Source organism: Prenolepis imparis, unplaced genomic scaffold, assembly GCF_030444845.1.
Source record: "Prenolepis imparis isolate NDT839.2.m4 unplaced genomic scaffold, iyPreImpa1.0 SCAF_3, whole genome shotgun sequence".
Lineage (NCBI taxonomy): Eukaryota > Metazoa > Arthropoda > Insecta > Hymenoptera > Formicidae > Prenolepis > Prenolepis imparis.
The window spans coordinates 16971946-16988533 of record NW_028141161.1 but is presented as its reverse complement, the minus strand read 5'-3'; the positions used below and the strand labels follow the sequence as shown (position 1 = coordinate 16988533).

The window sequence follows — 16588 nt, the reverse complement described above, 5'->3', positions numbered from 1 at the left end:
GTTTAACTTAAGCAGTATCTTTCGGCACTTTCCACAAGATATCGATGATAAAAAGTGATATCTCTGATCTGGCTTGGCATTGATTGGCCGGATAACAATGTATTTCAGTTATCGCATTATCAGCGTTGTCAATGTTGAAACCGTCCAGGAAATTTTGCGAGTCGCGTTCATTTGGAGATCATACCCCAAAGAGTATAATACCTATTGCGCCGTGAGACTCGCGATAAGATTAGAAAAAGCAGCGACATTTTTTTTTGCGATACGTCCTACCATCGCTACCTTATAAGGCTCCGAATTTCGGCCAGGTAGTCTTTCAATAAAATCTTGCCTCTGCGGGGACGTGGCATCAACCCGCACGGCTCTTCATCTTTCATTAGTTTTAAGGTACGTTATTTCGGTCCAATTAAAATCGAAAAATTGAGTTGTGTGAAATTAATCTTATTGTAAAACAAGAAGTGTGAAGGAATTTTTTACAACCATTTGATTCTTAATCTGTCGCAGTTATGTGTGTATGTGTATGTGCAGTTTCAGTTTTATCCATTTATTAGCAAATTTACCGTACATCTAATATAATACAATAATTATTTTCTAATAACTCAATTTATAAAAATATAAAATAGAATAAAAAATTAAATTTATTTTTTAAAGAGATGGAACTTACTTTCTTTCCTATAGAATAATTAATTAACATAGAAATAGCATTTTTTGTTAACAGGAGTTTATAGCGCAAGCGGATATTTATAACGAAATTGTATATTTCTTATATAGTATATAATTTAAATATACACATGTAACATCTCTTCTCTTTTGAATATCTTTCTTTTCTTCTTTTTAGTTCATTATCAAATCAATTTAAAGCAAACTGGAAATAATTATTAAATTATCACTAAATTTCGAAAGTTTCGCTTATTATTTATTCAAATGTTTTCCGAATCGATAAAGATTACATTTCTTTTTTACTTTTTATTATTCTTGTTATTATCCTTTTTATTATTTGTATCAAAACATTAATATTATTAAATGTACTTTATTACTTTTTATTCATGTTTTAATTATAATTAATTATAATAACAGGGTGGATCGCAAAATTCTTCCGTTTATAACAGATGTTAATAATGAGATATCTGCTGCCACTGATACTTGTCCTGGCGACTTGCTGGGCAGGTGATCCTATTTTTGACAGCGTCGCTCCGCAATTAATTCAGGAAGAGTCAGACGACTATAGATTACCGGACGATGTCGTACCTACCAACTATGTCATCGAATTGACGCCATATCTTGACAGAAACGATACAAAGAATTTTACTTTCGAAGGAAAAGCTGATATTGATCTCAAAGTTCAAAATAATACTAAAACTATAACATTTCATGCCAAAAATATTGAGTTAAACAATATTACTTTGTACATAAATGAAATATCTAAAGACTATACACAAAACTCAACATTAGACAAACCAAAGGATTTCGTAACAGTACAGTTGGACGAGGAAATTAATCCTAACATGAAAGTAAAACTAACTTTACATTATACTGGAGTGTTAAATGATGAATTACGTGGGTTCTATAGAAGTTCTTATAAGACGGGAAATGAAACAAGGTAAATAATAATTATATAAAAACCTATTTAAATTTTTGTTTAGACTAAAATTCTTTTATACTAATATAAGCTTTCTATCATCTAGATTCAGAAAATCTTTATAATGATTTCAAACAAATGTTACAATCTTACATTGTCAATATGTTCTAGATGTATAATGTCTTTCTCTATATAGATTTTCTAAAAATCTTTTATCACAAGAATCGGATGATCAATCTTATTTGTAGATATTGGATTTGTAAGACAATATAAATTCAAATTTTTACTAGTAAACTAAGATCAATATAAATGTTTTGTTTGAAATAAATAATTTTATTTTAATAAGCAGAAATACATGAAATAGAAAATCATCTTTTGTAATAATGCCATCTTCCATATGTTTATAGATGGCTCGCAACGACTCAATTCGAGCCGGTAGGCGCGAGACAAGCATTCCCATGCTGGGACGAGCCTGCGATAAAGGCATTTTTTAATATTATTATCAATGTTCCCGAGGGTTACAATGCAGTCTCGAATACGCCGACAAATAAGAATTTCTCACAAGATTTATATAAAGATGGGAGGACGATTTTCCAGCAAACACCAAAGATGTCCACCTACCTCGTGGCCTTTGTAGTTTCGGATTTTGCAGGACAGCAGACCGCAGAAGAAAACTTTGGCGTTTGGACAAGACCTGACGCGATTAACAGCACAAACTTTGCATTCAAAATCGGGCAAGAAACACTGAAAAAACTAAATGAGTTTACTGGCATCGATTATTACAACAAAACAGAAAAGATGGATCAAATTTCGATCCCAGATTTTTCGGCCGGTGCTATGGAAAATTGGGGTCTCGTAACTTACAGGTAACATTGATCAAAGATCGTTAATCAGAAAACGATAAAAACTTAAATCTCTATGTATCTCAATTAGTACAAAGTTCATAATCACTTTATCTTAAACGTACAAATTTCAAGAGCTTACTTTATTTATCGACTTTTTAATTTATTATTTTATATAATACGCTAATCAATTCTGTATAAAACATACAAACTTTTATTATACATTTTTCATAAACAAAATGTCAACCATTTTATATATTGCATTGATTTTTGTTTGCAATCTCGCAAAAAATTTAGAATTATGTTTATAAACATCTTATTGGTGCACCGAAAAATAATGTGCTATTTATTTTTAAGAGAGTCCTCGCTTCTCTACACTGAAAACAAGACAACTACACAAGACAGGCAGGCTATAGCAACAGTGATAGCTCATGAATTCGCTCATCAGTGGTTCGGTAATTTAGTGACTTGCGAATGGTGGGATTATATCTGGCTAAACGAAGGATTTGCCACCTTCTTTCAATATTATACAACCGAACAAGTTGTTAATACATTGGTAAGTATAAAATATATGTACGCAGAGAAACCTATGTCACCAAAAAATGCATTGTAAAAAGGATCGTAATAGAAAATTTTATTAGCTGATTTAATTAATGTTAATTGAAATTGCAGTATAACGAGACTTGGCGTCTTATGGATCAATTTGTTATCAAAAATTTACAAGCATCCGCATTTATTATTGATGCAACCACTAAAACTCGTTCATTGAATTCTAAAAACAGTGCAACTCCTGCTCAAATCAGCAGCTTGTTTGACGATATTGCTTACAAAAAAGGTAAGTATTTTCTTTTATCCTCAACGCAATAAAAGTGATATAGTCATTACTCTAATTGATTTTATTCATCTTTCACAGGTGCTTCTATTCTTCGGATGTTGCAACAATTTTTAGGAAAAGATGTCTTCCAAAATGGGCTTAAACGTTATCTTGTTGAAAAGTAAGTCACACATTATGATTACATATTCCTAATAATAAAAAAAAACTGCTTTTTAAATATTTAAATATATTATACATTTGCTAAACATTTTATATAATATAATTATTTTTAATAATTACATAAATTTGTATGCTAAGATTTTTATGTCCAGCACTTTTGAATACAATTATTATTGTTTATTTTCTATTATTATATTATGTCGATAGATGTTTAAATTTAATTAATTTAAATTTAAAGTTATCATTGTAAAGCTCAAATAACATTATAATACTACATATAACTATAATTATAACAATATATATACATATATATATACATATATATATATGCAGCATTCTAAAAAATATACTTAGTAAAATAATAATTTTTCTTTAATTTTAGTCAATATAAACCCGTTAAACCGGAACAGCTCTTTAATGCCATTGAATCTGAGAACGTTACAAATTCTTTACCGTCTAATGTTTCGCTTAATATTGTTATGGACAATTGGTTAAATAAACCTGGATATCCTGTTGTCACGGTCACGAGAATCGGTTCTAACAAAGTTAATCTGACACAAGAACGATTTTTCCTGACAAAACCAACGGAGGAAGATACGACTGACAAAACTGAGTGGTATATACCCCTTACTTACGTCACAGAAAACGCATTCGATGAAAGCCATTCGCTCTGGATAGACTCTTATACGCAAGTAATTCCAGATATCGATATGGACAATGAAACGTGGATACTTTTCAATAAGGATCAAACAGGTAAGCATGCATTATTATGCTGCTGTTTAATCTTTACCAGTATAATATTAATGATGCTATTGATTTGATTTCAATGATTGATGATTATTCCGTTATATGCATATTTTCTTTGAAGATATTGCCTTAATTGTAAGAACAATTTATCAGTTACTTTGAAATAGATAAACTTTTGTACGTGTTTTACGTATATATATATCAAAAAATATACTTTAATTATTTAATAAAACATATTATATTTGACGCACATGCTTTTAACTTTGCAATTGTCATTTTATATAAAATAAACTTGTATAAATATGTGACAAATAGTATAAAGAAATAATATAATTTATATAAATTGTCATCATATTTGTCATAAGACTATTTTTAGAATCATTGTTATAAAATAATGTAGGCAAATTTATCATGAAAACACCAAAAAAAACGAAACTACACACACACACACACAAACGTTGCTAGAAAAAAATACAGAATAATATTATTTTACAGGATATTATCGCGTGAATTACGATCTCGAAAACTGGAATTTTCTAGCGACGTATTTAAAAGGAGATTTTTATAAAAATATAAGCGACACCAATCGTGCCCAGTTGATTGACGATGCATTAAATCTCGCGCGAGCGGGATTCTTGCCGTATAATGTCTCTTTGCAGATTACACTGTATCTATCACATGAAATCGATTACATACCATGGTACGCGGCTGTCAGAGCATTCGATTATCTGGACAATTTATTACAGGGCACGGAAAATCATGAAAAATATCATGTAAGTTGAATACGATGAAAAAGTACACATTGATCACATTAAAAATCTTAAAAGTGTAAAAAAATATATCTGCAAATGAAAAAAATATATCTCTCTTTCTCTCTCTCTCTCTCTCTCTCTCTAATGTGTCACTGGATTTTAGATTTATGTCGCTACAAGGATAAAAGCTTTCGCAGAAGCAGTCAAATACAATGAATCCGAAGAAGGTACACATGTAACAAAACTAGGCAAAATATTAGCACTAAATACTGCTTGTAAATACGGACAAGAAGACTGCGAAAACTTTGCTAAGAAGGAACTCGAAGAATGGTTAGAAAACGAAAAGGAGTAAGTACAAAAGCTTATCGTAATTACGAATCTACAATTATAATCACACTTACACATATACATATATACACAAATTATAATATAATTCTGATAATCACGAATTTGTAGACTCTCGCCAGATTTGAGAAGTGGAATTATTTGTGGCGGATTGCGAAACGCAAATGTAGAAACATGGAACAAGGTTCTAAACAAGTACAATAACAGCAAAGATGATGTAGAACGAGGCGACATTTTGCTTGGCCTTGGTTGCGCTAAATCCGAGGAAATTATAAAGAAATTCCTCGACTTAACTATCGAAGAAAATTCTGTCATCGATACTTTCTCTGCTCTATATTCGATTTTTGCGGGCAACGTCGAGTCTTTTGAGATTCTTCTAAATTTCATTAATGAACATATCGAAACAATTAAGAAGGCGTAAGTTATTTTCTTAATTTTAGTAATGCAATACTATGAACAAATTGATAGTGTAATGGTTTCTTTACAGAGATAATAAGGATAAGATACAACTTATCACTCTCGTTAATATACTTGCCAATAGGGTCACAAATATCGAGCAATATGGAAAGGTAAAATATCATTCTTATGATCTCCATTGCGTTTTTTAATATATAAACTTCAGTTTTTTATGACATACTTTAAAAAAAAACCTTGATCTATTTTATCTCATTTTAAATTTAATAATTACGTACCATATTATATAGTATAAATTAAAATTTTTATCATAATTTTTTTAATGAAATTTAATTAATAATTAATTTAAACTTATATCAAAAGTTAATATTGCGGAACATGTTTCTCGGAATTTTATATTGTCTTCAATTTGTACTTTTTTTTAAACAGTTACAAGCGCCATATGTGGGTATTAGGACGCGATAATATATCTTTAGTGTAAATAAATTTCAGTAATTAGAACCTACGAGAGGTTCCATTTCTATCTCATCCTTGATCGCGCTTGTATCTTATCTAGGAGTGCATTGATTAGATGTTTCACAATTACATGAGATATTGCATCTCCAACATGTAGCGTCACCAACTACGCATTTCATAAAAATTCATTATCAACGACAACTGATATTGATGGTACTACATACAAATTTTTTATATAAGAATATTTTTACATTTCAGTTATCACTACTCGCAGACAAACACTTGCAGAGTGAAAGGTTTACAGCAAAGAATTACGCGATAGAAAATCTTGTCTGGATCAAATCCTATCGAACAGAGGTTGAAACATGGGTCAAAGAAAATTTCAATCAAGATGACGCAAACTCTGCAAGTTCCTTTACTTTGGCGTCGTTCCTTGTGCTCATTCCAATATTACTTGCACGATTCAACTGAGAAATTTAAATACATAATACTTTCGTAATTTATCAATGGTGTTGTAATGTCTCTAATCGATTACGTTAGATTCGATCAAAATCTCTCGATCAAATCGATGCAATGCAACATTTTTTTCGATTCTTCCAATTCCATTGTTGAGACATTCTCGCACTTGATTTTGTAAGTGAAAAAAAAATAGAATATCTCACACAGATATGTATTATATTTTATCTCACCAACTTTTTATATTAATTGAGATTTTAAATTACCATCATGCGAAAGACCATTATAATTTATATAGAATTTATATAGAAGATGCAATTTTACTGGTAATTTCTACATGATATCACAACATTTATATCAAATTATAACATATGTATAATATGTCGAATTATATAAAAATCAAACACAGGTTTTTATTTTATGTGTCATGAAAAATTAACATCAATAGTTAATTGAGAAATATATAATATATAATTGTGTGCATAATTATGTAAATATATTTACATATGCTGATTGCTATTTATACAATAACTTTTACGTAATTTATAGTTATTTATAATTGAAATGAAAAGAAAAAGAGAATAAAAAAGATAGAAAAAGAAACATTAATTTTTTTGTTAAATTTTAATAAATATATCACAATGAAAAATGATCATATGCAACATATAGATTATTTTAAGAATAATTGTAGAATGCGCAAACTATGATAAGAATATAGAATGTGACATTACAGAAATTGCGTAAGAAGCATTATTTTTTGTGTTGTTTTAATGCTATTACAATAAATTCGATAAAATTATATTAACATTATCAATATATTAATTATTTAATTATTTAATAGATATTTATATTTCTTTGTAATATTATCTGATCGAGGCAATACTCGCAAATTCAATAACAATAAATAAATAAATGAACTTACAAATATATATTATGTGTTCTATATTGTATTTTATATTTCTATAATATATTCTATTTGGATTTCTATATAAATTTAGATCAACAATTCTCAACTCTCTATTCATCTTTCAAAGATGTTTCAAAATATAATCTTTTCTTGCAAATTGTTACACATTCTAGAAACTGTTTAGCTTCGCGAAACAACAAAAAACACTTTCTATTTTCAATTATTATTTAATGTATATATATATATAATTCTTATATATATTATTCTTTAAGTAGTTGTTAGAGAGTTTTTCAAAATAAACGTTCTTTCTTCAAAGATTTTCGTGAAGATCTGATTAAGAATTGCTGTTGTCGATGAATGTCATGCAACGCCGAACAGAAACAAACCGCGTTGACTATGGAATTAGCCGATATTCATGCATTGCCCTCCTTACTACAATTATCAGTTACCCCTCTCAGAATGCTCCGCCTATATATTCTGATGTCAATGGGCACAGGTTAATGTTATAAAATATAAATTATTCATGCTGTAGACACGTTTGAAATAACAACGGATGATCATCAAACGTCCGACTGTCATATTAATCGAACGATAATCAAACAAGAAAATCGAACGTCAAGTGATAAAATTTATATTTTGCTTTATAAGTAAAGTCTATCACTTTATTCAGTAGTAAGATAATAGTTATACTAACAATAAGTGTGAAGAGCTGGTGCAACGTTTTATTATTCGAATTTCAAGGATTAATCGCGCAAATATATATAGATGGCATAAAGGTAATACTAAATCGTATATATGTGTATTGTAATAACAATAAAAAACTGATTATAATGTGTATAATGCGAAAATTATATCTTGCCGACATTTTGCCATACTTTCGACGTTCAAATTGTTACAAATTCAGATTCAAATATTGATATAATCATTATTCTTGCTACGTGCGCGACAATATTAATAAGCACATACAAGAGCGAAAAAGAGAGAAAGAGAAATTTTCTATATAACATACATATCTGATATTGTAATGTAGTACATAACTTAAAAAAAAATATTGTCATTAAAATCTATCAAAATGAAGGTATAAAACACATTGTAGATGTATAAATGAAAATCACTCACATTTATTTTAATTTAGAATATAAATTTTTTGTGTTTAACTCGTTAAAAAATATTAAAAAGTTTTTGTACTTTTCTTTTTTTTCATTCAGAAACTAAGATTTGAACATTGTTCAAAATTACAAAAAGGCATGTAGTACCTGATTCCGCTGTACCTGAATTGCAGTTTATATATATTTTTTTCTTTTGAAAATGTTTATGCAGATCTTTGAGAGAAAAATTAGCATGGCAATTCTAAAATTGTTAATAAATATCGGCCTAATATTTACTGCTACAGCGGCTGTATCTGTTGACAAAAATTCGCGAAATGATTCGCACGTGGTGGTTAATTATCGTTTACCGGACAACGTGACTCCAGTATACTACAATATTAAATTAATACCGTATATCGAGGAAGGTAACTTTACCTTTGATGGTGAAATCAGTGCCAACATCACAATTCGTCGTGCAACGCAAGACTTAAGTTTGCACGCACTAGAATTGACAATAGACGAAGCGGCGGCATCGTTGCTCGATAACGATGGCATTGTCCATATGCCGGCGACGTATAATTACGACAATATAACACAAATCTTAGTCCTTAGTTTTAATGATGAGCTGTCACCTGGAAATTATACTCTACAGATGAAATATGTCGGCATCTTAAACGACGACTTGCAAGGTTTTTTTAGAACATTTTATGTTGAAAAAGGCCAAAAAGTGTAAGTAAATCTTAACATTTGAAAGTTTTTTCCAATATTATATATATTCTTATTCTTTTAACATTATTTATTATTATTATCTGTTTATTACTTTTGCCATCCCACATCGCTAATATGTCTTTAACTCCATAAAATATAAGACTTAATGTGAATCTGTTTGATGTCATAATTTTGTAATTACGCATATATATGTAATATTTTAGACACTTTCCTAACAATATTACGCATTTCTGTCAATGCAATAATATATTTTTATATATTTTATATTTTTCGTAAAATTTCGGAAAACTTTACTTAATATTTTACGAAAGATTTTTAAAGAATTGTGACTAAAAAAATAATTTTTAAGATTGTTCTGTAATTATGGTATTGCAGAATTATGTTTAATTATTGCAATAAAATTAAGTTAATAAATTATTGAAGAAAGACACGCGCGTATGCATTTTGGGAAATTTTATTATTTTATTCGAGAGCGTCAAAAATAACGTATGTCTCGTCCAGACTCTAAAAGAATATCACGTACTATTATTAAAACCTGAGTCATGAACCACATTTACACATTTTCCAAGCACTTCACTCATCCTCATTTACAGTAGAAAATTTATCGTTATCAGAAGCGTGTCGTTGAAATGTGGTAGGTGGTTGGCCGCATCGCATTTTGAAGCAACTTGGGCGCGACGAGCATTTCCATGCTGGGACGAGCCGGCATTAAAAGCCACTTTCGATATCTCTATAAAACATCATCGAAATTACACGGCTCTATCAAATATGCCGATACGGGAACAATCAGATGATGAAAATGGCACGGTGTGGACACACTTTGACACGACTCCCATCATGTCCACCTATCTTGTAGCGTTTGTAGTGGCTGATTACGTTCGTGTTCCTAATAAAGATGAGACCGTCAACATGTGGTGCAGATCGAAATTGGCACCGCATACAAAACTTGCACAGGAGGTTGCCCAAAAATCTGGACAGCTATTGACAGAATATACCAACAGCACCGATAAGGTTCCGAAAATGGATCACGTAGCAGTCCGGCAATTCACAGCTGGTGCCATGGAAAATTGGGGACTCATCATTTATATGTAATACATGTAATTTAAGAAAAATAGAATTCAATTGAACAACGCGTATGTCTGTATCAGATTTCTTGCGTTACATAAATTGAAAATTATTTTTACTTTACTAAAAAGGTTTACAAATTACTAATTTTGCATAGTTGAATATTGCAACTGTAGATTTTGCGAAAGAATAGATTTTAATGTAAATTATGAATATTACTTTGTTTTATATTTAAAATAACAGAAACTATTCTTTTTTGTAAAAAGTAAAACTTTTGGTTATTTAAACAATTTAAGACTTAACTCAAAATTAAATTTTTTTTTGTTGAACAATTTTAGAAGATATAAAACGTGCAAAAAGAAAGAATAAAAATATAATTGAGTTATATTTTGGATTACACGAAAAAATTAAGTAAGATATAATTATACATATATTAAAAACAAAAACGCAAAATGTAACATAAAAACTCGAAACTTTACTTTAAATAATTATATATAAACATTGGATATATTGCACAATAATATAGGATATTGAGATAAACATAATTGCATTATTTATGGAACAATTTTTAGCGAACGATCTGTTGCATACGATGAAAAATTTGGTACGATACCTAATAAACAAAATGTAGCAGCGACAGCAGCACATGAAATGGCCCATCAATGGTTTGGTAATGTAGTCAGCCCATTATGGTGGTCTCATGTATGGTTAAATGAAGGATTTGCATCGTTCTTCCAAAACTATATTCTCAATCAAGTAGGTTCATTATTATAAGTTTTGCTTGCATGTACCTGAATATTCGAAAAAATTGTTGTAAATATCTAGAAATATGAGAAAAAAATATTAATAACTTAAAATATATCAAAAAGCTCTTTATATTTTTCTATTAAATCCAAATATAATACAGTTGAATCAGATCTTTCTATGTGACAAAAAATGCATCGCTAATATAATATTATAATTACTAAATTTAAAACAGATTTCTCTAAAAACGCACGATTTATAATACAGTACCGACCAAAATTATATCACCTTTTGATTTTTTCAGCATAACTTGTTTAGTGCACAGATCTCTATCAAATCATAACATGTTTTGAAGGTTGGTATAACATTGAATTATAATTCAATATATGTTATACCGTCCTTCAAAATATGTTATGATTCGTGTAGAGATCCGTGCACTTTAAAACAAGTTATGCTGAAAAAATCAAAAGATGATATAATTTTGACCGGTACTGTATCATAGTAATTTTTTCGCATCGTATTATTAATTTATAATATTTAATTAATTAAAAAGTAAAACTTATGTATTACACTAGATTTTTGAAGATTGGCGAGTAATGGAAGATTTTGTTGTTACCACTCAACAATCAGCTCTTCACATCGATATTGCTAAGAATATGAAACCTATTACATTAGAAGTCAACAGCCCCAAGGAAATTGAATCACTCTTCTCTTATTCCAGTTATGGCAAGGGTAAGATTGGGTAAATAAATCACCATCCTCAAGTTTCCAAACACAAATGATCTTTTAAGTAACAAAATAAACTGTAATAATAGACAGATTTTTTTTTATTGTTAGTATGTACTCTCTTTTAAATTATAATTGATTTTTTTATCAGATTAGCCATGTTCACGAATTTATAGATATTGATTTGATATTTTATTATATCAGTCACGTTTATACATATTACTCATTGCAGCACCCGCTATACTGCGCATGTTGCAACATATAATTACCGATGAAGTATTTCGAAAGGGTATTATTAAATATTTACACACACAGTAAGTAATATATTTATCTTTTTATCTAAGCATATAAAGTATTCAGTAGTAATTCGTCATAAAAATAGAAAGTTTAAGCTGATCTTATCGCTATAAGTTGTCTATATAAAAAAATCTATAAATAAAACGCTATACAGCTGAAACTACTTTTTATATTTCTTCAATGAACAACGCAATAATTTAATCATTGTGCTTAAAAAATTTATTATTAAAGTCATTGACTTTTAAAATAATAAAAATTTTGTACTTTAATAAATATATCACAACACTGCAATTTTACAAATCTTTATACTTTCTTAAAACAAAAGAAAAATGAATCATTATTATATTCTGAGTACTCCATGTATGTACAACTTTCAACAATTAACTATAGATTTACACTTTTATAGATTTATTTACACTTATATGACTTATTGCGTCATTATTCAACAAATCTATCTTTTATATTTCTTCTATTCTTTATTCTATAATTTAGTCAGTTCAGTTCGGCTACTTCCGACGACTTATGGAACGCTTTGCAAACAATCCTAGATGAATCAGATGTCCCGCATAATGCCTATAGATTGAAAGAGGTAATGGATACTTGGATAAAACAAAGGCATTTTCCTGTGGTACACGTGATCCGAAACAATGACACAGATGAGATAGTACTAACACAAGAACACTTCCGCCCAGAAAGTGAAAATAAGCACATCGATGATGATAGATGGTGGATACCGTTGACTTTTGCTACGCAAACGAATCCTGATTTCTCCAATACTTTGCCCACTCATTGGCTAAGACCGCAAGATCAAAATATAACTATTGATGGAATTGATCCAAATGACTGGATTATTGTCAACTTACAACAAATGGGTGGGTATTCTTTATATTATATATTCGGTATTAATTTAATCTAAATTTTAGAATACGGATTTTTTTTATTTCAAGCAAATAAGCTAATTATTAATTTTATAATTAATAATTTATTAATGAACATTTTTATATATTTTTTATTTTCTATATATTTTTTATATTTTTATTTAAAATTTATAATATAAATTTTCAACACGCGCACATATGTATCTGACAAATTTGAAAGATAATTTGAAACAACAGAAAAATATTCAAACATATTTTTTTGATAACTTGATACATTTTAGCGTGATGCAATTTTTTTATAATAATATTATTATTTTCTAGTAATTATTATTATTTATGGTATTATTATTTAATTCTACAATAGGATACTATCGTGTTAATTACGATTCCTCAAATTGGCATAAAATTGCAAACTATCTCAGATCTGACAATTATACGAAAATTCATGTGCTCAATCGTGCTCAAATCATCGATGACGCTTATCATCTTATGATCGCAAATCAACTTGATATCCTGACTTTTCTGGATCTCATTAGCTACTTATCGCAGGAAACAGATTTTATAGCATGGTATCCTATGTTTGAAATATTAGAAATTACTGAAGATTTTTACAAATTGCCAGGAACTGAGTTTTTAAAAGTAAGTAGTAATATAAATATTTAAAATAAAGGAACATATACATATAATTAAATAAAAGGGGCTTTAAATAATTTAATACAAAATAAATTATATATACATATATATACATATACACATATACACATATACATACATATACAAATATATCTATGTCCATCAATCAAATGTTCATAGCCAACCGCAAACCGATATAAAATTAATATTATTTTATGTTTTTCCTAGGCGTACATACTCGAAATTTTAAATGAACTTGTTAAAAATGTAGGATACGTAGAAGATCCTGCAGAAGATGATCTTACGAAGTTTAAAAGAACTCAAGCTTTAAAATGGGCATGCAGTTTTGGTCTCTCCGAGTGCAAAAGAATGGCCACTATTAAACTGAATGAACATTTCGCAGATCCCAAAACACATAAGTAATTTTATTCTGTTCATTAAGTTCTAATTGGTTCTAATAAATTTAATATGATTATAGATACATATAACATAAAATATTTAATAAATAATTAGAATTTACATATATACGCGCGCACACATCAGTTCTTTTATTACATATGTGTTGTAGAGTTTCGCCAAATTTAAGAGAATGGACATATTGTAATGGCTTGATGGAAGCAAACGCTTCCTCTTGGAATAAATTATTGAGTATATATGTAAATAAATCAAACAAAGAGGCTTTAAAGTACTTGGCTTGCTCTGAAAATCCTGATATTCTAATTAATTTTATGAATATATCTACATCAAACAATTCAATAATACAAGATGAAGATAATGCTATACTTTATTCTTCTATTATCACGAAACATGCTGATAATAGTGTAATAATCGACCATGTATTAGCAAATTTAGAAAAAATAGTTTCAAGGTATATTAATAATATATTAATTGTAAACATTCTATATTTTGTATTTATTCATTATAAATCTTTTAATTTTTTTCCAGCAAATATCATATGGATAATGTATTAGATGACATAATTGACAATGTGCACTCTAATGAACAACTTGACAAGGTAAATATTATTTTAAATGTTATATTTTTATTTACTTATAAATATTTTATTTGCTTATAAATATTTGCTTATTTGCTTTAAATTTATTTATTTTTATTTTTTATTTTATCAAAAATTATAGAGTTTAAACTTTTTTTATTTAAAAATATTACTTTGAATTTTTCACAAAATACAGCATTGAATTTCTAATAAATATAAATATAATTTATTTTTAGATAAACAAATTTGTAAAAAATAAATTTAAAGAAGAAGTATTCAAAGATGTTCACAACAAAGTAAAAGTGCGCAAGTCTGAATTATCAGATATATTTGCCATATTTCGGTCACCTATATAATAGAAGAAAGAAAATAAATATATAAGAAAATCATAATCAATTAAATATAATATAAAAATTACAAGATAAATATATACATATATTCACCTAATTTTAATATTAATTTTGCAACTTATCAGAAACTTTCTTTCTTTTTTTTAAATTTAAATACATATAAATTATTTATATAAATTATAAGATATTATTTTAAATTTCCCTTACATTGGTAGCGCGTATTTCGCAATATGTACATTTATTAATTTATTATGTACATTAATGAAGAATTGAATTGATAAAAATCAAAATTATAAGTTATCGTTTTGTTGCGATTATTACGAGTAATAATTATTTGTCTATACGATACTTAGAGTCAGTTATATTTTTATCTGATACTTATCGTTTTTAATAAATCTTAATAAATAATTAATTTATATTTTAAAATACTTGTATAAAATATTTCGTATAATAATATATGCCATAATATGTAAAATATTTCGACAATGTATTATCAATAATATGATATTCGGTTTCGGTGGCTCTATTGTTAATGTCTTATTGTTTACATTGCCGAATCGCCGACAAGGCTGTGGAATATATACTGTATAGCGGTGTGATCGCGCTCTATATATGTATATGTATATGCTCTCTATATGCATGTATCATACGAAAAGTGATTATTTTAAAATTCTATAATTCACATAATTATTATAATTAACAATCAGTTCGCATGATTGATTATATATCATTGATAAACGACGTGACGATTATTTGACTTAAGTGTAACGAAAAGGCATGATACATCGATGGTTTATTAATACGTAATATGTATATTTATTTCGCGATAATAAATTAAAATAAAAAATATATCTCTATATATAGATTACAAAAAAATATATAGGTATACGAAACTATAAATAAATAGATTTATCAATCATTCGCACGACACAAATTTCGATCGAATAAACCTCGCGAAATATGACTTTTGACAAATTGTAATAACATACACAAATAATAATAAGTCGAGTTTACAATATGCGATATAAATATTAAAATATGTGATTGATAATAACTTTTTTATAAATTAAATGCATCGTATATCAAATCAATTCATGTTGCATCTGCGTTTTGTCAGTGATTAAAAGAAATAAAGTAAATATCTAGAAAAGGGGAATTATAAAGATATGAATTTCTGAATAACTTTTATTTAACGACTATATGAAATTCGCATGTAATTTTCGAAATATAATTTAATTAATTTAAAATTTTAATTGTTCATAATATAAAACAGCAATATATATGCATATATATATAAACAGCATAAAGAACTTATAAGTTCTTAAAGTTATGAATTTGTATTGTGTACGAATATTTATTATATAATTCTATTCTTACATAATTCTATTATATCTTTAATATATATAGACTTAAATTATTATAATGCATCAAAATGCATTTTTTATTAATAGTTTTAATTAACATCTAATTATTTTCAATTGTAAAAACTATTTTGTACACATGCTGACTTTTATAAATGCTATATGTATATATTTATAATTTAAATTACAAATAATCTTAATTTTATAGGATATTATAAACATTATTCAATATAG

At 27.8% G+C, this 16588-nt stretch overlaps 1 protein-coding gene across 1 annotated transcript; it reads left to right on the top strand.

Moving 5' to 3' along the window:
* The first annotated feature begins 154 nt into the window (after positions 1-154).
* On the top strand, positions 155-15073 carry LOC145934345 (putative aminopeptidase-2). The gene is made up of 23 exons (XM_083034705.1): positions 155-384; positions 1075-1597; positions 1984-2442; positions 2776-2974; positions 3091-3253; positions 3332-3413; positions 3795-4165; positions 4655-4932; positions 5075-5259; positions 5368-5673; positions 5744-5825; positions 6385-6594; positions 8765-9306; positions 9945-10394; positions 10944-11127; positions 11691-11847; positions 12074-12155; positions 12631-13010; positions 13381-13655; positions 13878-14068; positions 14218-14517; positions 14595-14664; positions 14880-15073. The coding sequence occupies exons 2-23, from the start codon at positions 1107-1109 to the stop codon at positions 14997-14999; spliced, it is 5577 nt and encodes a 1858-aa protein (XP_082890831.1). The 5' UTR covers positions 155-384; positions 1075-1106; the 3' UTR covers positions 15000-15073.
* Positions 15074-16588: the final 1515 nt, after the last annotated feature.

Excerpts from the sequence above, each read along its gene's own strand:
- LOC145934345 (XM_083034705.1), top strand. The coding sequence starts at position 1,107 with ATGTTAATAATGAGATATCTGCTGCCACTGATACTTGTCCTGGCGACT. Across the intron at positions 10,395-10,943 it reads TGGGGACTCATCATTTATAT|CGAACGATCTGTTGCATACG; the intron begins GTAATACATGTA and ends AACAATTTTTAG. Across the intron at positions 13,656-13,877 it reads CAGGAACTGAGTTTTTAAAA|GCGTACATACTCGAAATTTT; the intron begins GTAAGTAGTAAT and ends TGTTTTTCCTAG.